This window comes from Coturnix japonica, chromosome 17, assembly GCF_001577835.2.
Source record: "Coturnix japonica isolate 7356 chromosome 17, Coturnix japonica 2.1, whole genome shotgun sequence".
Taxonomy (NCBI): domain Eukaryota; kingdom Metazoa; phylum Chordata; class Aves; order Galliformes; family Phasianidae; genus Coturnix; species Coturnix japonica.
This window is the reverse complement of record NC_029532.1, coordinates 1083218-1105356: the sequence shown is the minus strand read 5'-3', so window position 1 is coordinate 1105356 and position 22139 is coordinate 1083218. Positions and strand designations below refer to the sequence as shown.

Genomic DNA, 22139 nt, shown 5'->3' with positions numbered 1-22139 from the left:
AAAGCCTGTCGAAAGCAGCTGCTGTCAGATGTGGGCTCTGTGCTGCTCCTCTGCTTCCTCTTTCACACTCTGATAAAGTGCTTCATGTCTTGGCGTGAGCTCCTTCCCCCCTGGCTGGTGATCGTGGCAGGACTGACAGGCATCGTGCTGCTCTGTGTCTCCACCAAAGATGTGCCCATTGCTCCACTCAGGACCAAGGTAAGAGTGAATGTCTCTGCCAGGGGTGGGCAAACTGGAGGCCATGCAGGGCAATAGGCAGCAGATAATGTCCTCAGCTCTAAGGCTGCTTCTCGGGGAGAACCTGCCAGTTTCCTTGTGCTCCTCCCTGGTGCAAGCCAGGTATTTGATCTACAAACAGGTGCACTGTTGCTTTTTATATCCATTGCACTACTGAGTGACTTACTAGCCTGGAACAACAGTTGAGCTGTGAGCTTTTCCAGCCAAAGACAAACCAAGTGCCCAGCTGCTCAGGGAAGGAGCAGGCTGACCATCACCCATCCTTCAGCAGTGATGTTTGGTGCAGGCAGTGAGGAGCCACAGCTTCAACACCGGGAAAGAGCTGCATCCCTCTTGAAAGCCAGTAGAGCTTTATTCCCTACTTCTCTTCTTCTATCTCTTTCTCTCTTGATTTTAAGCAAATATTCAGCCTGCTCAATTCAGCAGTTAGATCTGCTCATGCTTCTTGATGCAAAGCTACTGAGATAAGCTCAGTTGCATGACGTGGTTTAGAAGTAGGTTAACATGCAAGTTTAGAGGCACTGCCCGCCCTTGTGTTTGTCAGACTGAACTGGGTTTTAAAAAAAATCTTCTTGCTCCAAGTTGTTCCCAGCAGCTCTCTGTCCTTCAATGACGTTGATCTGTGGCATCAATGCAGTGACCCCTTGTGCTTCCAGCAGCAGCCTCTCATTTTGTGAGGGAGAAAAAAAATCCCAGCTTCTCTGCCAAGACCACTTGTTTCCTCTTCTCCTAGAGCAGCTGACACATCCCTGCCAGAAATATGAGCTGTCACTCGTGTAGGAGGATGCCAGCAGGACTGGGTAGAACTGCGTCCTTCTGCATTCTGCTTGGGCTCCAGCTCCAGCACTGAGCCCAGTGAGGCTGGAAGCTCCCAGAAGGGTGCAGGCAGTGCTCATGGCTGCAGCCAGGCTCCATTTTCTACTAAAACCTTTCTGACAGCACAAACCTGAAGGTTTCCCCTCCCACTCAGACACAGTTATGAATATTCCTGTGCAAGATGTAGGTAAGGCCATACACTATCACATACCTCCCTGATTCCTTATGTAGGAGGTGTCCCAGACAGGGATAGAGAAGTGAAACCCTATGTTAGCACCAAGGCTGTTTTGAGTGTGGGCTGTGTGGTACTCCAGCTCAGTTGGTATAACATCATAGAATACTTTGAGTTGGAATGAACCCACAAAGACCAGTGTGCCCAACTCCTGGCTCCATACTGGGCCACCTGAACAGTCCAGACCCTGCACTGCAAGGGGACCAAGAAAGGCCTTCTTGGCTTTCTATGCAACAGGAGAACACAACAGTGCATAAAGTATTGAGAAATCTCACACTGGCAACCCCACAACAACAAAGAAATGATCATTCAGTGGTATTTAACCAAAATGTTTTTGGCATTTTCCAGTACGGCATTGTTCTGGATGCCAGCCCATCCCGCACCATCCTGTTCATCTACCAGTGGACCACTACCAAGGCAAACAAGACCGGGGTGATCAAAGAATGTAGTTCCTGTACAGTGCAAGGTAAGGTGCCAGATTCATGCTTGCTGGTCTCTGGGATTAGCATGCAAAAAGAGTTTCATGCCTTAATGCTTGGGGGCTTCCTTTTTTTTTTTTTTAATCCCTCAGTCTTGCTTTGATGTTGAATTGTGATTATCACAGGACACTGGGAAACCCTGAGCTCTCAGTAGCAAGGCAGCCAGAGAACAAGCAGGGGGTTGATGCTCTTGCAGACTGCTAGCAAATCAAACCACATACAAATAATACAAGTCTCTCTGAAACCTTGTGTATCCTCTGATTACTGCCATGGTCACACAGTCTGGGTTAAAAAAATAAGCAGCTGTAGCTCAGTGTTCAAAGCCTTATTTGAAACTGCTGTAACAAGTTGTCAGCAGTAGGAAGAGACCAAGGCAAGTCTCCTTCCCAGAAGAGAGAGGCAGTCCTCAGTCTGCATGGCCATAGGCAAGCAGCAGCTCAGCTCTGTGCAGGGCTTAAGAGACCAAAACTGATGGGAGGGAGACCCATAGCCAACAAGGCAAGAGGAGCAGAGGATGAGGAAGGAAGCCTCTTTCTGGGTAGTACTTTAAAACCAACACTTAAAGCCACATTGAAATGTGCTGGCAAGACTCGTCAGGGCTTGCATGCAGCTTCCCTGTGCACAGCACCAGCTTCCTCTAGAGCAGAGGTGCCCTGCTTGTAGGCTGAGGGTTCAGAAACTACCGCCACCAACATAGAAGGAAGTGGCCGGGGGAAGGATTGACATCAGTTTCAGCACTGTCTGCATGGCCTTTTGCTCATCATTTATAGCAGTCAAAGCCACTCTTATTCCTCTCTGTGGGCTGAGAAAGCCTCAGCTGTTGCAGCAGCCATGCATCTGATTCACGGTCACTCACAATATATCTTAGCAGTATAGCTGGGGTTAGGTCAATGCAAACTGGCATTCCCATGTTTACCATTTTGCTCCCAGAAGAGCAAGATGGAAGAACAGGAAGAACTCCCTTGTTCCACCTGTGAAGAGCGCTGTCTTTATGCATGTCCTGGAAGCTCTCTAATAACAGCTCTCACTTCTCCCACATATTCCTATAGAAAATTCCATTCTTTCCCCTGATCCTCAGGTCCAGAAATCTCGAACTACTCAGATTCTCCTCAGAAAGTAGGAAAGAGCCTGGATACATGTTTGAACTGGGCCCAGAGCAAGATCCCGGCAGAGCAGCACAGCCAGACTCCCCTGTACCTGGGAGCAGCCACCAGCATAATGCAGCTGAAGTGAGTGCATGTTGCAAACCCACACCCAGAGACCAGCACACATCACATGGATCATTCTGTAAATGAATCTCACCCTGTTTGCTCTATCATGTTTCACCCCTAACTCGCTGGTCAGGTAAACCTTCAGCTCCTCATGCACTCGAAGTGTGTACAGTATGACTGTGACCACACCACAAGAGAGCTTTCTTTTTCTTTTCTATCTAGCCTCAGCCATCCCACTCGCTCTGATGATCTCCTTGCAGCCCTGACCGTGGCCCTGAAGTCATCCCCCTTTGACTTTCAGGGGGTACAAATCTTGTCCAGCCCAGACAAGGAAGCATTCAACTGGGTTGCTGTTAACTACATTCTGGAGAACTTCTTCAAGGTAAAGGATCTTTAGAGGAGGCAGGTTATATCCAGCACCAGCCGGCTGGGGAACGTGATGTGATATGGTTAAAAATGAGTTGAAGTAAGGTCTTAAGTAGTCTTAAGAATTACTTTTCTCTGTTTCTTCTTGGGTCAGTACGACTGGCGAGGACAAATGGTCCCCTCCACAAACAGGATGGCAGGAGTCCTGTCCATAGGAGGAACCTCAACACAGCTCACTTCCAAGGTAGAAGAAGGGAACCAAATACCCAAGGACGGAGTGAGGCTGCAGCTGTATGAGCAGACACACACAGTGTACACCCATCACTGTCCCTGCCATGGCACAGACCAGCTCCGCAGCAGGCTGCTCTCCACACTCATACAAGTGAGTATCTGCCAAAAGGGCTCTTGGAAGGTTCCTGGTTATTATATCAACCCTTTGCCCCAAATGACAGTTGCATAAGGCACAGCTGTTTATAGGCAAAATGTCAGTCCATGTCTTTAGTAGAGAGTGGTCCCAAGCCTTGGGATGCCAACCTCCTTCACTACCTGTGCCCTTGTTTTATTCTCTCTCTAGGAACAAAGAAGTTCTAAAACCGTGCCTAACCCCTGCTGGCCCCTCAGCTACTCCCAGGAAGTGCAGTGGAACTCAGTGCACACAGGGCCCTGTGCTGTCAGTGATGACACACTGGATATCCCCAACCCTGACCAGGTCTTCAACATCACCGGCACCAGCAATCCCACTGCCTGCATGAGACTTGTGCAAAGCCTGCTCAATTCTTCCTCTTCCTGCAGCTTCTTCAATAATTCCCCCAAAAGTGCTGACAAGCTCCTCCAAACCAGGTTTCTGGTGGGTTCTCATTTACTCTGGGGTAGGCAATTAGTGCTGGAAACACAAGAAATGGGACCAGCTCAGTCATTAATGAATACAGAGGGAACAGCCACAGCATCTTCTACTAGACAAGTGGGCCAGTGCTCTGCTCAGTGCTATACAAGCACTCTTGCCCTCTCCCCATCACTGTAGACAGACATTCAAATAAGAACCACAGGCTTCCCACCAAGAGCAATGAAAAAACCTTTTCATTCCATCCTTCCAGCAGTGTCTGCTTGTCAGACTCTGGGGCTCCACTGAGCCACAAAGGAGCTCACATGATCCAGCAGGGATAGGGCAAGAAGGGAGCTGTGCTGAGCAGGTCCTCCTATACCAAGTCCTTAGTGAAACAAAAGATCCATTCCCACTTTGAGCAGACCTCCAGGATGCTCCACCATACATTTGTATCAGAAACCTTGGGTCTATCATTAGGATGTTAAGCAAGATCCCAAAGACAGTGAATTTCAGGAGGCATCCAGGGGGAGGAAGTAACAATTGTTTTTGCTGCCATTGTAGGTGATTTCTGAGGCCATGGACTTCCTGAGGAAAACCGCACCATCTCCTGACTTGGGTCAGGCAGTCAACAAGCTTTGTGAGATGTCTGTCAAGGAGGTAAATAGACTAATTTATTGTACAGGGGTAGTGGGAAGCCAGGAACCTTTTGGACAAAGCCCACGTGAGTCAAAACTAACAGTCAGAAATCATAGACTTATTTTCTTTCCTCTCCAATCTCAGCGGCTACTCTTGGTACACTTACATTTATTCACATGAGAAGCCAAAATACCTTATACTGCACATAAAGGAGTGAACAGGAAGCCTGTCTACTCACTCCTGCACATCATTTTGATCTTCCCTGAAATCTAACTATTGAATATTTACTTTTTTCCCCCCTCTCCTTTCATTCTTCCTTTGGAAACAACACCAGCTGGTCAAGGAGTCCCAGACAAGCCTGGATGCACTTGCTGATTACTGCACTGTATCTGCCTTCATCTTTCAGCTCAGCACAAAGGGATACATTTCTGACTTCAATCAGTCCATTCAGGCTGCGTTCCAGGTCAGTTAACTATTGTATGATACATCCAGCTGTAAGGGTGAGATGATTTCAGTAAAGCCAGACTGTTTGCAGTGTTACAAGAGCTGACCAACAAGGTTTCCCCAAAAAGATATTTTCACAAAATAAAAGTTCACATTTGTTATAAGCAAGAAAAAGGATGTCAAAGAGCCAGGGATTCCACTCATGTAAAACAGATGGGTCAGAACCTTATTTGAAGCAATATTATCTTTAGGAATCCACATCCAAGAAGTGAAAGAAGATTTCTTCATCACCACTTAAGGCTACAGACAAAGCTTTGATAATATTTCCTAAGCCAAAAAATTCTGCACTACATCTGTAGTCACCTTTAAACCAGTCATGCTTTACAGTTGGTGAAGGCAGCTGCTCCAGGATCTGGAGCTCCTAAAGAAAGCAGGATTTTATTGACAAAACAAAAGAAAGCTTACTCCTAAATTTCCCAGCTCACTAACAAAAGTGGGATTCCCCTCATATTCAAGCAGGGCAACATCAGTAATAGCAGTTCAGTCAGCCACGTAGGGATCACCAGCCAAAAGCAAAGTAACAGGTTAAATCCAGGGTCCTTACAGCAAACTCAAACTGAAAAGCCAGAAACAAGCATCCTACAATATCAGTCTGAGGTTCATTTGGCCAATAGGGTCACAACCAAAACTACTTACAACAGAGATCCAGCAGGGAAAAATCAGGCAGAGAGCAGGAGTAAAAACAGCACACAGGTACATCTCAGCTCAGAAACAAAACAGCTGCCCAGGGTGGAGCTTAAATGGATCTCCAAGGGCAGTCAGCAAAGGGAGTGATTGGAAACCTCAGGTGAGGCTGTTTGGGGCAATTAACAGGTATCAGTGCACTTGGAGCCCTAAGAGAGGAAGAGCTGCTCATTTCAAACCTAACCCTTGGGTCAGTCTCAATTAAAGCATACAAGGTCTTAAGTCTATTCACAGAAGCACAGCTGTTCTACACAGTTTCTCTTCTGATCTCTTTCCCTGTCAATAGATTGGTGACACATCATCTGTCTGGACTCTTGGATACCTGCTGAGTCTGACCAACACCATCCCTCAGGACAGCCCAAGTTTCCTCAAGGGCATTGACCCAGGTGTCTGGTCATTGCTCCTCATCCTCTTTGTGGTGCTGCTCACTGGCTCGTTCATGCGCATCTCATACCGAGTGATGGTCAAGGAGAACAGCCGCAGTAACAGGAACAGCAGCGTTTTTGATGACAACTGACTTATTCCAGGACTAGATACTCTTGCCAGAGGGCAGCTAACAGAGTATATACAAAAATATACACAGGTGAAAAATCACCGGAGGATGCAAATGGTTTCCCTGGAGGACTCGAGAGTCTCAGTACCTCGTTTCAGCTTGCAACCAGTTGCACTACAGTACACTGAGAAAACAGATTCTGCCATGCAGGAAGCCTGAGGATCACTGTGGATGAGAAGCTATACGTTCTCTAAATGAGACCAGCTTGCACAGATCTTGCTTGAGCTGCAACTGCAATTACTTGTGTGTATAGTGACAATAATGAAAAGATGGTAGTAAATATCCAAAAGGTTTTTTACAAGAAAAACTCACCCATATGGAAGCCTTCGGTATGCTAGGAACCACTGAGGCAATGTCCAACAAGGAGCAATCTCCAAGAGATGCTGCCTTAGTGGTGGTCAGCCCTTAAATGAGGTCTAGAGGAGGTGGAGTCAAGCTTCACCCCTTCCAGGAGCACAGCTCCATTACTCTCACCTGTGCTCCCACAGCTGACCTGACAACCATAGTAATTCAGGTTTAAAACTGTCAATTTAAACACTTCAACCAGGATTTATATTAAGATATTTAATCTCACACTTAGTATTGGGTGTATGATGGCCAGAGCTACACCAGCTCACTCATTTGCACTGAGCTGCTTGTCTCTCTACCCCTGGAATGTGATACCTGACAGTGTCCTTCAGGCAAGAACAGACTTAGGAACAGCAGCTTTCCCAGTTGTCAGCCAAACAACTTTTGTGTCAGACTGTGACCAAATCCACTTTACAGACCAACATTCAGGATTCCTCTGGGACTTTGCAGCCGTTCCAGCTTCTCTAGTCTGCCCTGTTCTTCTAACAGGAGCTGCTGTACAATTCTCCATATTATTGTGAAGAAAATAATATATATGGATCCAGAGAAATGCTGACCTTTGACTAAAGCACTTAGTTCACCTCTCAGAATGCTTCAGAGACTGAAACACACACGTTGTTTAAAGCCCAAGGCACAAATGCCTTCAACTCACTGCAGACCACTTTAAACAGAAGTTTAAATGCTCATAGATGCAGCGATTTGCCTTGCAGGATATTTAAAGCTCCTATGGCACCCAAATCCTTTCAAACCTGGTTATGAATGCCTTGTGTTCCTAATTCACATATAGGACAACACACCCCTCCCACCCCCACCTATTAATATTGATGTGTTCATAAATTTTCAGGCCAACTAATGAAGGTTTGGAACCTGTCAGTCAAGTTTGGAGGGGTGTGGAAACAGACTGAAACAAGCTTCATATTCATTTCTTTGAGTTGCAGGTTAGATATTTTTAATTATATCATGTTATTAAAGATGTTTGAATAGACTGTCTGTGTTATTCTTGGGAGGAGATCAAAGCAGGGGTTTTATTGTGAATACAAACTGTTTCAGAGGTGAGGATGGGGGATTCTGACTGTGCCTCTGTTTACTCAGGAGTTATTTGCTGTGTACTCCTGGGGTACACAATGAGAACCCCTGAAGGCACTTTCTTCCCAGTGGCAGGGAGGCAGAAAATGGCTTTAGATAACTTGGCTGCTGGTGTTTTGTTGATGAGAAACACGTCAACAACTTTGATGTGTTCTTTGCTCAAACCATCTGAAGAAGGAAGAGGAGGGACTCAGACAAGCCTGCACAGAAGAAGAACTGAGGTTATCAGGGAGTCAGCAGCACAGGGGAAATCCTCAAGACTTCAATCCTCCTGCTTCTGGAAATGCAATCATAAAACAGTGACCGTGCACCACTGGTAGCTCTACTGTCTCCTTTGCCGCCACTCTTCTTCCAAATACAGCCACTGCTGTCTTCAGCTGTAGGGATGGCTTGTATGTTGTCTTACCAGATGAGAGTAGACAAATTCGTTCTCATATAATGACCGTTCTGCTTATTGCAATAGGCAGCCCCAGCAGCCAGGGTAAACCAGGCTTCAAACAGGCAGTACTAAAAGTGCTACCCAGCAGAAATAAACAATTACAGGTGTCTCCATTAGACACTAAGACAGATTGGTATTTTAAAAGCCCTGAAGTGGGTTTTCAGCCATAAAAATAATAAAATGCAAAATTGGGAACTTACAAGAAGAAAGGAAGCCAATAAAGGGAAGCCCTCCTTTCTCACTATGGGCTGAGCCCTGGGAGAGATCTTCTGGCAGGTAATGTCTTCATTGTCAATGCAGTTCTGCTGCTGTCAGCAAGCATCCATAAGAAAGAAACCCAAAGCTCCAGAAACACAATAGGTTGGCTGACCTGCTGCTGACAGAGTAGCTTAAACTTCATGTCAGCATGTTTGTAGGAGTATATTAGCTCCTTGTTTTTCTTCCAGTTTATAGTATTTTCAAAGCATCAAAGGATCCCAGCCAATCCATCCCATCAGACTGTACCAATGAATTACTACACAAACTGACAGAAATAATGGTTCAATGCCGTGCAGTTCTGCAGTACCATGTCCAGCACAACAGGACCAGAGCTGCCCCCTGCTCCCTGTTCTGAGACATCCAGCTCCCTGGGACTGTGGGAGAAGGACATAAGGTGAGTCCTAATCTCTCTCTCAATGTTTGGCTTTATACGATGCTGTAGATAAATGAGATAGAGATATTTCACAGGGTACGTATGTGTGAATCAGCACAGCAGGATTTCACAGATGTGGGCTCTGTACTCATAGGACATCTTGGCAAGTGATGAGAAAATCAGGGAAAATGGCACCTACGAGAGCTTTGCTAAACTGGTCCGGATGGCTGAACTCTGGCTTCCCATGTAACACGAGGACTGTAACTGTTGCTCTCTTCCAGATACTGTTTTGCCATGAAGAACATTGTTTCAAGGAAACAAAGAAGGGCACCAGGTGCTGTAGCACTTGGGCTCATTCCAGTTGTTTGGCACAGCTGGAACAGTGAAATTACTAGAGATTGAAGACAACTGATGGAGCGAGGTCAGCAAAAGATGAGAGGAATGACTTTCAGGATGGCTGAATTTGGAAGTCAATCTGCACATTTTAAATGCTATTCCTATACCATGCCTATGATCATGTATCAAATTATCTCCCAGTAAAGTAGAAAGCCATATGATGTTTATGTCCTACCTCATGGACTAACACTCCTACTGCAAGAGCTAATTCAGAACACACTGAAGTTTGCTATTAGTAGAACAAGTCCAAATTAAAACCGGGATCAGCAAAACACAGATTTTTGCCACAGCGATCTTAAAATAAAAGTCTTTCTATAACACCATCAAATCCAGGCAAGTAGATGCCAGAATTAAAGCGTTCAGGGCTTTGCTGGAGCAGCATATCAAGTCACTCCCATGTGTGGTTTCCATGCAGACGACAAGTCTCTGACCTGCTTTCCTCTATGCTCTCCATGAGACACAGCCTCCTTGCAGCAGGGTGCTCTTCAATAAGCGCTGCGAGCACAAGCTCTTCTCCTGAGTTGCAATGACGGGGATTAGTCACAAGAGGGATGGAGACCTTCAACCCCAGCACATCCCAACTGCCGGTAGCTGCTCCCGCTGCAAATCAGCTCCATTAGCAAGCAGGCTCGTCCGGAAACTTGATGAGCAGCCTCCTGATGTGGATAGAGATAAAAGACGCTGCACTGTGGAAGTTCTTTACGTGTGGGAGGCAAAAGCAGCTCTAATCTGTGATATAAGAAACTGCAGCATTAGTGGGAAAAGATTTCCATGCAGAGAGATGGGGCAATAGCATGGTGTATGGATGAAGGGTCTTTGGGCAATAAGGAGAATGAACAATCCCTAATAGGAAGAGGAGTGCACAGGGAATGGAGGAGAGGAGATGGGAAGAGACAGAGGGATGATAACACCAACTTGTGTGTGAAGGAAGAGTTATTTTTGATGGCAGCAGGGGGTGTCACCATATGCCACCTCATGGCTGAGTCAGTCACTGCTCCGCACTGCAAACCATCTACAGGAGATCCACAGAGTGAAAGGTGATATGTACAGGGCTTATCTATGGGCACTGCACTGCAATGGAACTGAATGAGAAAACATGGGAGCAGCGTTCAAAGTTCACTCATTTAAAGCACGAGGGAGATGTAAACAGGCAGTTAATATCGATAACTAAACAGAGTTAACAAAAATAGAAATGCAGCTTTCAGCTTAGTTTTAACTTAGTTTGAAATGCTCTGCCTTCCTCTGGATTAAACACAGGCCTTTGACCTGGCAATAGTGGCCTCTAATGCTTTTTAGCATCCCTGTTTTAGTCATTAATTCATACAGCAAACTGAACTGATGGGAAATTCAGAAGCATCTAAATGAGGAGAAGTCTCCTCATTGTCACTTGCATTAAGTTGCAAAGAAACCAAACCCCAGTTAAACCAGACATCTTCAATAAAAGACTTGATGTGGGAGACACCTTTCCCCACCCAGTTGGTCCCTTTCCATGCTATTCCTATGACCTTGCAATGTTCCTCCTTCCCTGCCTTGGGAATCTGCAGCAGCTCCTTTGCACATAAAGTCCACAAAACCAAGAACACTGAAGAATGCACTTCATTATTTTGTTCATGCAGGGCCATAGAATTTGTGTTTTCTTCCTCCCAGGACTTGCAGAACTGTCAGCTTAGTGCAGATGATTTGCCTTTGAAGGAATGCTTCATGTCAGACAAGGTTCTGGCAGACAGCAGCCTCACTTCTTGCCAGCTCACCTTCTGGTAGCAATAATTGCTGGGCTGCCAGAGCATTAGAAGTCACAGGGCTGAGATGGTCTGCAGCTCCAGCAGAGCTCCATGGAGATTCCTGTGTTCCTTCTCAGAGCCAGCTTAGAAAAACTGGCATTTTACTTGAAGTTAAAAAATGCAAAAGTCTTTAAAATAGAATTGTCATTTCCTGCGGATCTGCACGTAGCGAGGTACTGAAGTACTGGCTGAGTGGAACATAAATAGCAAAAATAAATGTTGCATGATCAGTGTGAAACGCTTCCTAACCCACGGGTATTCAGGTGGCTGAACCTCCCAGGGGAACCTCCAAAGACTCGATCACAGGAGCAAAGCTGTAGCTACCCCATGGGGTATTATCTCCCCCTCCATTGGGTGTGATCCTGCCTGCATGTTGGGGATGGGGATCCAAAGTCTGAACAGTGCAGAGTAATTCCACTCCTTGGCTGCCATCTACACATTGCTGATCAGCTTCCCAAACACTGAAGGCAGAGAGAGCTGAACCATAAGTGTAAGCTGGCAGAAGCACAGGCTGCAGAGGCTCATAATTTCTAATGCAGGGAGGAAACAGACCTTTGCCACTATTGCGCAGCCCTCTGCCTTCTGACTGAAAGAGAAGCCTCTATCTGCAGGAAATGCAGCAGCATTTGTACCAGCAACCTCCTCCCAGCCCTGCATTGCCCCCCCCCAGCCTGTTTTTACAGTCCTCTGTGATTTATGAGCACAGCATCTTGCTAATGCTGCTCTGAGCAGGCCTTGATGATAATTTAATTTGTGCTGAATATACTTTCCTAGACAGCAGAGCAAAACACAGGCAAGATGAAGCTCCCTTCTATCTTCTGAATCAGAAAGAAGGCAGTCTTCATTTTTTATCTTACTCTGCAGATATGACATGACATCCTAGAGGAAAAGCTGTCTTTGCTGATTATTGCACAGCTGCATGAAATCTTGAGCGAGTCTGGTCCAGACTGATCCCAGCTGCCTTTGATATTTGTATAAGACAGAGGCATTTTGGATTTTGTTCCCCCATACACCTTTATGTGCAAAAGAATGGCGCAGTCAGAGCGCTCTTCAGAGCTGGAGTGAGCTGAACCAACCCCATCCACCAACTCCGGCATGGATGCAGCCTAGAGTTGGCAATTTAACTCAACGTCACGCCTTTAATTACGTGGGATAAATCTGGACCCTGATGCCTTTGCATTACTCAGCTATCTTACAGTGAAGCCTCCTACCTTCAGGTATGTGGAGGACGAGCAGGATGTGTGCCTTCCTAGTCCTGTCTGGGCACCTCTGTACTTTGCACAGGGCTTTCCCAAGGCCTCTGTGTGCTGTGGGGCAGCTCCCATGTTCCTCCTGATGCTCTGAGGCTCTTCCCAGTCTCTCCATGGTTGTCCAGGTGCCTCTGGGGCCGCTCCAAGTGCTGCTGGGCTCCTTCCAGCATTTCTGAGGGTACATGTTATTTACATGCCCAAAATTTCACCCACACCCTTATTTGTATTATATATATAATTTGTATTATATATATTCGTATTAAGCCAACAACCAGAGGCTATTTTACCTCCTGCAAAACCCTTCACAACATCCTTCATCTCCTGCTTACCTCCTCACCTCACCCTGCCCTCATAAACAGTCGGGTTATCGTTATCCAAGCATAGATACAGATACAAGTCATAACGTGGCTGTGTCTCACACGGTGTAAATCAGACCTGAAGGCAACGACAACCGCGAACTGGGCGCTAAGGTAAAAACTGGGAGGCAAAATGGCGGCCGCCATTTTAACGGCCCCGCGGCCTGAAGCGGCTGCGCGCCAGAAAGTGCTAGAACGGCGCCGCAGCCCGCGCATGCGCACAGCGCCTCCCTGCCCCCATAGCGCCGCCGCCGCCCACGCTACGCAAAGTGCGTACACGGCTTCGTGAATACGGACCCGCACCGGCCACCGCCCCGCGGCCGCTGCGGAGTCATTGCGACGGTTACTAGGACACTTCGTTTTCGTCCAATCAGATGACGTGAGCTCATCCCCTGCGGCTCGCGGCCAATCACGCTCGACATCAATCATTCAATTCAGCCAATCAGGAGCTCGCTGAGCGAGTAGGGCGGGCGCGCGTGAGTCACGGTTGCCTGACAGTAAAATCAACAGACAAATAGGCGGGGCCAACAGAACCCCATATTTGAGTGGCAGCATCTGAGCCAATCGGAAATCTGTATTTTTAGAGCCTCGTTATGAGCACCCAATGCGCTGCCGCGATTGGCCACATGGGCGGGGAGAAAAGGCTGCGCGCGCATTCCGCTGCTATATAAAGGCTGGCGGTTGCCTAACGCCGTCAGTTGGGGGTAGAGTGGCGTTAACCGGGAGGTGTCTGCGGAACCATCATGAGGGAGATCGTGCACCTGCAGGCCGGGCAGTGCGGCAACCAGATCGGGGCCAAGGTGCGGGCGGGGGGCGGTGCGGGGGGATGGGGAGGGGGCCGAGCAGGGCGGCCATGACGGGGTTTTATCCGGCAGTTCTGGGAGGTGATCAGCGACGAACATGGCATCGACCCGACGGGCACGTACCACGGCGACAGCGACCTGCAGCTGGAGCGGATCAACGTGTATTACAACGAGGCCACAGGTACGGCCCGGCCCCGCACCGCCCCGCACCGCCCCGCGGCCCCACAGCCCCGCTCACCGCATCCCCATGTCCCGCAGGCGGCAAGTACGTGCCCCGCGCTGTGCTGGTGGACCTGGAGCCCGGCACCATGGACTCGGTGCGATCGGGGCCGTTCGGGCAGATATTCAGGCCGGACAACTTCGTGTTTGGTGAGTGAGGGGGGTGGGAAGGGCCGCAATGCGGGATCCACGCCCCAAACACATCGGGAGGGGGCAGCACGGCGGGGGGGGATCGGGAGAGCCGAAAGAAAGGGGTCGGGGTGAGGCTGAATGAGCCCGTACCATAGAACCTGTACCATAGAGCCCATACGATAGAGCCGGTCCTATAGAGCCCTTCCCATAAAGCCCATACCATAGAATCCTTCCCATAGAGCCCGTACCATAGAGCCCCTTCCCATAGGGAACCCTTCCCATAGGGAGCCCCTGCCCCATAGGGAGCCCCTGCCCCATAGGGAGCCCCTTCCCCATAGAGCCCTTAGTGCCCAGTCATTGCCATGCAGCCTCAGTGCGATGAAATGGAAGCTTTTGTGGGGCTTCTCCCCAGCCTGATGCTCTTAAAGCTTTGCTCGCAAGCAGGAAGCAATGACTGTAATCTAATATGAACGTGGCTCTCTTCCAGGTCAAAGCGGAGCAGGAAACAACTGGGCAAAGGGCCACTATACTGAAGGTGCTGAATTAGTTGATTCCGTGTTAGATGTTGTAAGGAAGGAGGCAGAAAGCTGTGATTGCCTGCAGGGCTTCCAGCTCACTCACTCGCTGGGGGGTGGCACTGGCTCTGGGATGGGCACTTTGCTCATCAGCAAAATCAGGGAAGAGTACCCAGACCGAATCATGAACACGTTCAGCGTCGTGCCCTCCCCGAAGGTATCAGACACCGTAGTAGAGCCCTACAACGCCACGCTGTCGGTGCACCAGCTCGTGGAGAACACAGACGAAACCTACTGTATTGATAACGAAGCGCTGTATGACATATGCTTCAGAACACTGAAGTTAACTACGCCAACATACGGTGATCTGAACCATTTAGTGTCAGCGACCATGAGCGGTGTCACCACCTGCCTGCGTTTCCCAGGCCAGCTTAACGCCGACCTGCGGAAGCTGGCGGTGAATATGGTTCCCTTCCCCCGCCTGCACTTCTTCATGCCCGGCTTTGCCCCCCTCACAAGCCGTGGCAGCCAGCAGTACCGTGCTCTGACTGTCCCAGAGCTCACGCAGCAAATGTTTGATGCCAAAAACATGATGGCTGCGTGCGACCCGCGGCACGGCCGCTACCTGACCGTGGCTGCTGTATTCAGAGGCCGCATGTCCATGAAAGAGGTAGATGAGCAAATGCTGAACGTTCAGAACAAAAATAGCAGTTACTTTGTGGAATGGATTCCTAATAACGTTAAGACGGCGGTCTGTGACATTCCACCTCGTGGCCTGAAAATGTCTGCCACGTTCATTGGGAACAGCACTGCCATCCAGGAGCTGTTCAAACGCATTTCAGAGCAGTTCACGGCCATGTTCCGCAGAAAGGCTTTCCTGCATTGGTACACGGGGGAGGGAATGGACGAGATGGAATTCACAGAGGCTGAGAGCAACATGAACGACCTGGTGTCTGAGTATCAGCAGTACCAAGATGCTACTGCTGAGGAGGAGGGGGAGTTTGAGGAGGAGGCTGAGGAGGAGGCAGAGTAAGAGCTTTGCAGACGCCACCTGTAAATTTTGTTTAAAGCTGTATGAACTCTCATTGAAAACCTCTCTCTGTGTTGTGTTCCTCCTCTCGTCTTCGAGTCACTTTCCGATGCTGTACAGGCACCATTAAAGCATTTTTCACAGTGCACAGGCTCGTCTCCTTTGTTCCATCTCATAAGCCTTGCGGGTGCTGTTTCCAAAAGTCAGCGCGTAGGTGTGACGGAGCTCTGGAAAACAAACCAGGACGTGGGATGAGCAGCAGCCCCCATAGCAGCCCAGATTCCCCTCGTGATGGTGGGCACCAGTTGCTCTTGTCCTGGATACAGCCCTGCTCAGGTTGGGGGGCTCAGCCTCATTTGGGGGGTGTTGGAAGAATTAATAGTGGAGTTACTTTATAGCTGGACGTCCTGGTGGAGGGCAACACCCTCAGTGTGCAGGATGAAATTCAGCTCTAAGCCGCATCTAAATTTAGGTACCTGCACATGGACTCCTATTACAGGTGCTGGGTCAGGATTCAGCCTCAGAGGGCTGAGCAGATCAGAAAAGAATGGGGGCACAGGCAGCTGTAAGTGCAGCTCCGGGTCTGGTGCCAGCGATTTGCCTTGCAGATGCAGGTGGGTGGGACGCTGCCCTCGCCCAGGCTGCACCCATGCAGCAATGCAGAGCTGGATGGGGCACTGCAGAGGAATTAAAGAGCTCCAGCAATGCAGCCAAAGCATTGCAGATCTTATTCCATCAGTACAGCTGGACAGAGGGCAGGCTGCTTTCTCAATAAATGCTTGGCACTGGTTTGGGGGTTTTCTGGCTTAAGGTTTCTCCTTCCAGAGTGAAAACAGTAGCTGAGATTGCCCTGAGCAGAGCAGTGTGTCTGCAGAGGAGCAGGCGGCCAATGCAAACCCACCCAGCAGCCCAATTCTGTAGGTGAAAAGACTGAGGAGATTCTTAAAGCATGAGGTAACATTTAAAGCAGTTCATTTCTGTCCCTGCTTTAAGTTGCAGGTTTCTGTTCTGTGTTTCTCCTTTGCATTACACTTTGCACAGCCATAGAACCCATAAGAGACAGAAGGGCCCAATAAAGGTCACTTAGCCCAGCTCCCCCGCATGGAGTGCACTGCAATGCATTTCCTTCACACCCCCCCTCACTCCAGGAGCTGCCTCTGCTCTGACACTGCAGCTACCAGCAGCGCTACGTCATGGCACTCATTAATCACTGCTGGGGACTTTCATTTCTGCTCAGCTGATGAACTTACGTGGGACGAAGCCTGAATAGTCTGGTATCAGCCCAGCGCTGGTGTAAATGTTGTTGGCAGGCCAGTACGTCTGGGGGAATCTCTTGCCAAAGCTTTGAATCGGGTTCCTCTCCAGAAACTGGAAAAGAATCAATCACACCATTGAGTTCCACAACCATTAAAGGCAGCACTCGGACTAAGGAAAAGCAGTTCTCACCGCAGTTCCATTTTCTCCTGTTTCTAAGCCACACTGCAGCTTCCCCTCCCTGCCCTGAGGTTGTGCTTTATGTGCTCTGGCAGAGGCCCTGCAGACCTCACACTGCAGCTCTGTGTTTGGCATTGGCCCCAAACCCCGGCTGCATTCTGCCATCAGGATGGGGATGTGCTGAGACCCATCGGGCACCTCCTGCTGTGACTCTGCAGGTCTGTTTGCTGTCCCCCCCCCCCCCGCATAGCAGGTTCCGCTTTCCTTGGTGGTGATTAACACCTAATTCCCAGCCTGGGAGGAAGAGGAAGGCTTAGGATGTGTGAGCTGAAGGGAGAGTGTAAATCAGCCCCATCTCCTGCTGTGAGGTCACACAGAGCAGGGGATGTGCAGCAGAACCCCCCAAAGGTCCCACTGATGTTATGCTGCCCTGGGTGGGGGGAAGGGGCCCACGCAGCCCCACGCAGTGCTGAGCCCTAATGCTGAGCCCTATTGCTGCTCTCAGAGCTGCACTGAAGCGAGAGGATTGCACTGCTCTGCCTGATGCAGCCAGCAAGAAATGATCCGCATCTCAGCACGTAACCCAGAGCAACAGAGATTTAGGGCAGCAGATTATAGAGGCTGGAAGGCTGAAGCTCTTAGGCAGAAATTTGGTGTCATTTCTTTCCTCATCCCTTCAGCTCCTCCTGTGCCTCAAATAACCTCAGCAAGACTGAGCGCTGCTGGTCCCTGCAGAGGGGAGCAGCATCCATCCCCAAGCAGTGCCTTCCCCATGGGGGTGAGGGGCAGAGCGGGCTGACAAGCAGCACAGTGAGTTGTGGCCATGGCCAATCCAGTAGCACGGAGGAATCTGTTGACCACAGTGGGAGGGAGCTCATTTCTCACGTAGGAGGATGATATGGTGTGATACAGAGGAGTGATACAGTGAGAGGATGGAACAGCTTTACAGTAGGGATATTTCTCCTCCTCTGGGGTAGGAATCAGGTGTCCATCTTTGGGAGACAAGCAATGCTAGGAAAGGAAAAAGCCTCCACCAGCACCTCAGTGCAAAGGACACATTGCATAAGGGCCTCCTGCACCCACAGCTACATCTTTAACAGCCTCCCATGAACCTTAATCCTTTTATGAACTCATTTATCCTCCCTCAGTGTCCCAAGGAAACAAGCTACAGAATTTAATTGCTCGTCATTCCTTACATCACGTCACAGCGCTGTGTCCTGCTTTGCACTGATCCCCCCAGCTCTGCTGCAAACAAAACCATGGCTGGGAGTGCAGCTGAGAGGTTACATGGCTCTACCAGCCTCGTGTGCCCCCTACCTGCTGCCTGTCGAATTCAGCCATTGAATCCTTCACACTCTGCATGTAATTCGTGCCCAGGGCCCATGTGAAGCGCGGTATGAATCCAGCATACCCTATGGATGGAGATGGAACACACATGGTGTAAGGCAGGTTGGGAGCAGAAGGTGCTGTGATAAATACATCATCTTCACAGGGCATAGGAAGGAAAAACTGTTCAATCCCATCCATTCGAATGGGATGTCAGAGGTGGGATTTATCCCAAACAGCCTTTGGTATTTTACCACCCTCCCCCTCTACCTGGGATGACCTTCTGCTGGATCACTCTGGGCACTTCCAGCTTGGGGAGCTGCCAATCCGCACCTCCAGCTTTCACAGACTCGAAATAAAAGCAGAAATGTAAGACATGGCTGGTCAAACCTGCTCCCCTCCACCTCCATCACCGCCAGAACCTGTTCATCCCAACCACCACTGCCGCCTTGTCCTGGTGTCCCATAGAGATGCTCCAGAATTTCTAAGGCCAAATGAGCAGGTGAGACCTGCAGGGCACCCAGGGGGCTGAAGGGCTGCACGTGGGAGCGGGGATGGCCCTTCTCAGCAGCTTTGGCTCCATACGTCACAGCTCTAATCTCTGATCCCGGCCTTTCAGGGATCAGCACAGCCCTGGCTGCTGGCCCTGCATTAGCGCTGGCTGCAGCAGAAATAAGGGGACCAAAGCACCATCCCTTCTAAGAGGGATCACGGTGAAACCCATGTGAGCTGGGCACCATCACAACATCCTCCTGGTGATGAGCTGTATCTGCTACTCCTGAATACATCCACGTACCTTTGGTACTCTGTGTTTTAGGGAAAGCTCTACCCCAGCAGGTGGTGGGATGGCCCTGAGCTGCTGGAGCCCTGGGATACTGCTCCCAGCCATAGCACTGGGGTGGTCCTGAGCCCCCGAGCCCCCTTAGGACCCATCCCAATCCCGTCACACCTCCCACCCAAGGCCTCACCTGCCCAATTCCTGCAGCTGCTCCAGCTTTGTGCTGCCCATGGGCTGTAGGGATGGGGGGCAGCCATCCCTTTGGTGGCCCTGAGGGGTCCCATGTTGTACTCGGTGGACACGTGCTCAGCCCAGCGCCGCCATGGCTAAGCAGGGGCTCCGTGCGAGTCAGATCCTCCACTGCTGGCCCCACTGCATACGGCTTCGGACCAAAATCTGCCTCAGGGTAGTTGGTCAGAGTTTTGGCTCTGTCGTGGGGGAAGAACCCTGCAGGGAAACAGCACAATGGGGTGGGATGTGGCATAGACAGCGTTGTGCCCTCAGCCATCACCACCTCGTCCATGGCATCCGCACTGCCACCAGCACCAACCACAGGATTTGCCCTCCTGCGCAGGTATGGGGCTGTTAGCTGACATTTAGGTTTGTAATCTGCCCACAGTTATATGGTAAATGACATATGTTGTATGCAGTGTTACAGGGTACGCATACTCTGTACAACAGTACCAACTGCTGCTGCCCAGGCTGATGGCAGCCTTGATTAAATTGATTTTCCAGCCCATCGTGCCAGTTTTAAAGCAAGATTATCATAATGTTTCCTACATTTCCACTGGAAGTATTGCATCTCTGCTCTTCTCCTTCAGCTGTTACTGCACTGACAGGAAAATGAGTCACAGAATGGCTTGGGTTGGAAGGGACCTCAAAGAGCATCCAGTTCCAACCCTCCACCTCGGGCAGAGCTGCCAGAAATGAAATCCCTTTGTACACAAGGAACCTCCAAGCAGCTCTTGACTGGTCTGTGCCATACCCATATCCATACCTATATCCCTTCAGCAGTGCCTGTGTGGCCACCCCGAGCCCCAACTCAACCACATCCCCAACAGCTGCACCCAACTCAATATGGGACTCAGTGGGAAGGAACCAACCTTGTCCTTTGCTCCCACCAACAAGGCTTCACCAAAGACTTTGTGTGCTCTCTGGCCATAGCTGTGCACAATATTGTGCCTAAGGAAGGCAGACAGCGTTGAGCAAAGCTTGCAGTGGAGGTTTGAGACACGGAGGCACACGGTGCTGCTGGTGACTGAGCTCCCAGCACGTCACCAGTGAGCAGAGACTGAGCTCCTGGCTGCAGACAGTGGTGGGGTTGGGAGGGATGAGAAGTGACAAAGACTAATGACAGACATCAACCAGATGGACTGGTTGGTTGGGTCCCTTCAATCCACTCAGCCCAAGGAAATGCAAATGGGAACATCCAGGAACAAAGCCTGGGAACAGCACTGCCTGGTGGAGTCCCGTCCTGCAGGGAGGAGCAGGAAGGGCAGGAGTCTGCAGGACACAAACTGCCAGCAGGTAAAGAACCCCACAGTGCCACAGCTCCTGAGTCCCTGAGCACCTCCAGGGGTGGTGACTGCACCGCTCCCTGGGCAGCTGTGCCAACATGTTATCACCCTATTGAAGAAGAAATGTTTCCTAATACCCAACCTGGAGCAACCTGAGGCCATTTATCTCCATCCCAGCAAAGACAACCTGAGGTCTAAACCTCTCCACACCCCACCAGGTGCCAACACGCACTTGTTGGCTGAGGCTTTGCCCTGACCCTGCATCTGTCTGAGCTCCCACACAGCGTGGAGCCGTACCAACAACATCCCATCCCTGGTGACAAACCAGTACAAGGCCGGGCTCTGCTCACCATGGTGTGCAGGGAGGAAGGGCTGCACACCGTGCTGCGTCTCACTGAAGTCCTCAATGAACCTCGGTTTGCCCAGCGGTGCCAGCACAGAGCGAGGGCTCCTCCGGATGTGTGGGTCCGTCAGCAGGCGGTACGTGGTTTTGCCGAAGGTCTCTCCAAACTGGTTGCTATACTGAGGGAGGAAACCGTCATAGCTGGAAAGGGAACAGAGACACAAAGCACGTGGGTACCGATGTGAAGCTGTGCAAGGGGCCTGGGGACGTTATATCTGGGGATCTCCCTGAAACCCAAAAGCTGCAGAAACACCTGTGATAGCACAGAGACAACCACCCCAGTGATCACACTGTGCGTAACTGGGGCTAAAGGATGATGCACGAGGATCAGAAGGTGGTGAGTGAGCACTTTCCCTCCCAGCTGCTTTCAACAGCTGCCAGCAGAGCCATGCATTACACTTGGCAGTTCTCCTGCAGGACCTTTAGTGGAGCTGGAGGAGCTCGGTGGCCTCTTCCCATTGGTTTTCAATACTTCTTGCAACACCAGGAAGCTGTGCAGGATGATAAATGTGAGCAGATGACGTAGCCTGAGTAATTACAGGCCGGGCAGGGGAACTCTGATGGTGAACAAAGTAATGGGGCTGAGGAAGGGTTGTTTATGAGCAATTAAAAGCAAGGCAACCTGAGGAGCTCAGGTCTGGGCTTATAAAGAACAGATCTGCCACAGGGTGAATCACAGCGCAGCTGATGGGACAGGACGGGCAGTGCCAGGGCCCAGGATGGGAGTGAGCACTTCTTCAAACTCACTGTTTTATCCCAACCCTGAGTTATTTGCCTTGAAAATGAACTGACTTTGTGGGTGAAGCCCAGCACTTACCCAGGGATGTGATACGGGTCACGAGGGAAGAGCGTGCTCTGCCTGGTGGCTGCCATGGCACAGCAGTGCTCAGGGGTGGGATGGGGCACACAGCAGTTACCTGGGAAACCTCTGTGATGCTGCGGCTCTTCGGGTCCTTCTGGTTTAATGAGAGCACTGCTCATTGAAGCACAGCACCAGGCAGCAGGGCTGGCTGCTCCAGGTCCCAATGCCAGCACACAGAGCCCCGTCCCATCTGCAATCTCAGGACACAGCAGCTGCACGGCACCATTCTGCTCCTTCCAACCCCGGGCACAGATGTACCCTCACCATCACTCAGACCACAGCAGCTGCCCTG

At 50.0% G+C, this 22139-nt stretch overlaps 3 protein-coding genes and 1 long non-coding RNA gene across 4 annotated transcripts; 2 read left to right on the top strand and 2 right to left on the bottom strand.

Annotated features, from left to right (window-relative positions):
* The first annotated feature begins 62 nt into the window (after positions 1-62).
* Positions 63-6894, top strand: LOC107321618 (ectonucleoside triphosphate diphosphohydrolase 2-like). The gene is made up of 9 exons (XM_015878687.2): positions 63-198; positions 1634-1751; positions 2843-2993; positions 3198-3357; positions 3496-3723; positions 3916-4188; positions 4726-4821; positions 5135-5263; positions 6275-6894. The coding sequence occupies exons 1-9, from the start codon at positions 85-87 to the stop codon at positions 6503-6505; spliced, it is 1500 nt and encodes a 499-aa protein (XP_015734173.1). The 5' UTR covers positions 63-84; the 3' UTR covers positions 6506-6894.
* A 1001-nt stretch (positions 6895-7895) lies between these two features.
* Positions 7896-12548, bottom strand: LOC107321621. The gene is made up of 2 exons (XR_004309102.1): positions 12434-12548; positions 7896-11410 (listed from the first exon to the last, which is right to left on the bottom strand). It is a non-coding gene; the product is annotated as an uncharacterized LOC107321621 (long non-coding RNA).
* Positions 12549-13281: 733 nt separating this feature from the next.
* Positions 13282-15675, top strand: TUBB4B (tubulin beta 4B class IVb). Its single transcript, XM_015878683.1, has 4 exons — positions 13282-13628; positions 13704-13812; positions 13890-14000; positions 14470-15675. Exons 1-4 carry the CDS (start codon positions 13572-13574, stop codon positions 15528-15530), a joined length of 1338 nt encoding a protein of 445 aa, XP_015734169.1. The 5' UTR covers positions 13282-13571; the 3' UTR covers positions 15531-15675.
* FAM166A (family with sequence similarity 166 member A) lies at positions 15318-21910 on the bottom strand. Its single transcript, XM_015878684.2, has 7 exons — positions 21803-21910; positions 20933-21126; positions 19256-19512; positions 18558-18636; positions 18279-18373; positions 16778-16895; positions 15318-15754 (listed from the first exon to the last, which is right to left on the bottom strand). Exons 1-7 carry the CDS (start codon positions 21856-21858, stop codon positions 15666-15668), a joined length of 888 nt encoding a protein of 295 aa, XP_015734170.1. The 5' UTR covers positions 21859-21910; the 3' UTR covers positions 15318-15665.
* Between the last annotated feature and the right edge of the window lie 229 nt (positions 21911-22139).

Bases quoted from the DNA above. Each gene is read 5' to 3' on its own strand.
- LOC107321618 (XM_015878687.2), top strand. From the start codon at position 85: ATGTCTTGGCGTGAGCTCCTTCCCCCCTGGCTGGTGATCGTGGCAGGA. The intron at 3,358-3,495 runs GTAAAGGATCTT...TTCTTGGGTCAG, and splicing joins TTCTGGAGAACTTCTTCAAG to TACGACTGGCGAGGACAAAT. The intron at 3,724-3,915 runs GTGAGTATCTGC...TTCTCTCTCTAG, and splicing joins TGCTCTCCACACTCATACAA to GAACAAAGAAGTTCTAAAAC.
- FAM166A (XM_015878684.2), bottom strand. From the start codon at position 21,858: ATGGCAGCCACCAGGCAGAGCACGCTCTTCCCTCGTGACCCGTATCAC. The intron at 18,637-19,255 runs GTGAGGCCTTGG...TTTTATTTCGAG, and splicing joins CAGCTGCAGGAATTGGGCAG to TCTGTGAAAGCTGGAGGTGC. The intron at 16,896-18,278 runs GTAGGGGGCACA...ATTCTTTTCCAG, and splicing joins CTGAATTCGACAGGCAGCAG to TTTCTGGAGAGGAACCCGAT.
- TUBB4B (XM_015878683.1), top strand. From the start codon at position 13,572: ATGAGGGAGATCGTGCACCTGCAGGCCGGGCAGTGCGGCAACCAGATC. The intron at 13,813-13,889 runs GTACGGCCCGGC...CATGTCCCGCAG, and splicing joins GTATTACAACGAGGCCACAG to GCGGCAAGTACGTGCCCCGC. The intron at 14,001-14,469 runs GTGAGTGAGGGG...GCTCTCTTCCAG, and splicing joins GCCGGACAACTTCGTGTTTG to GTCAAAGCGGAGCAGGAAAC.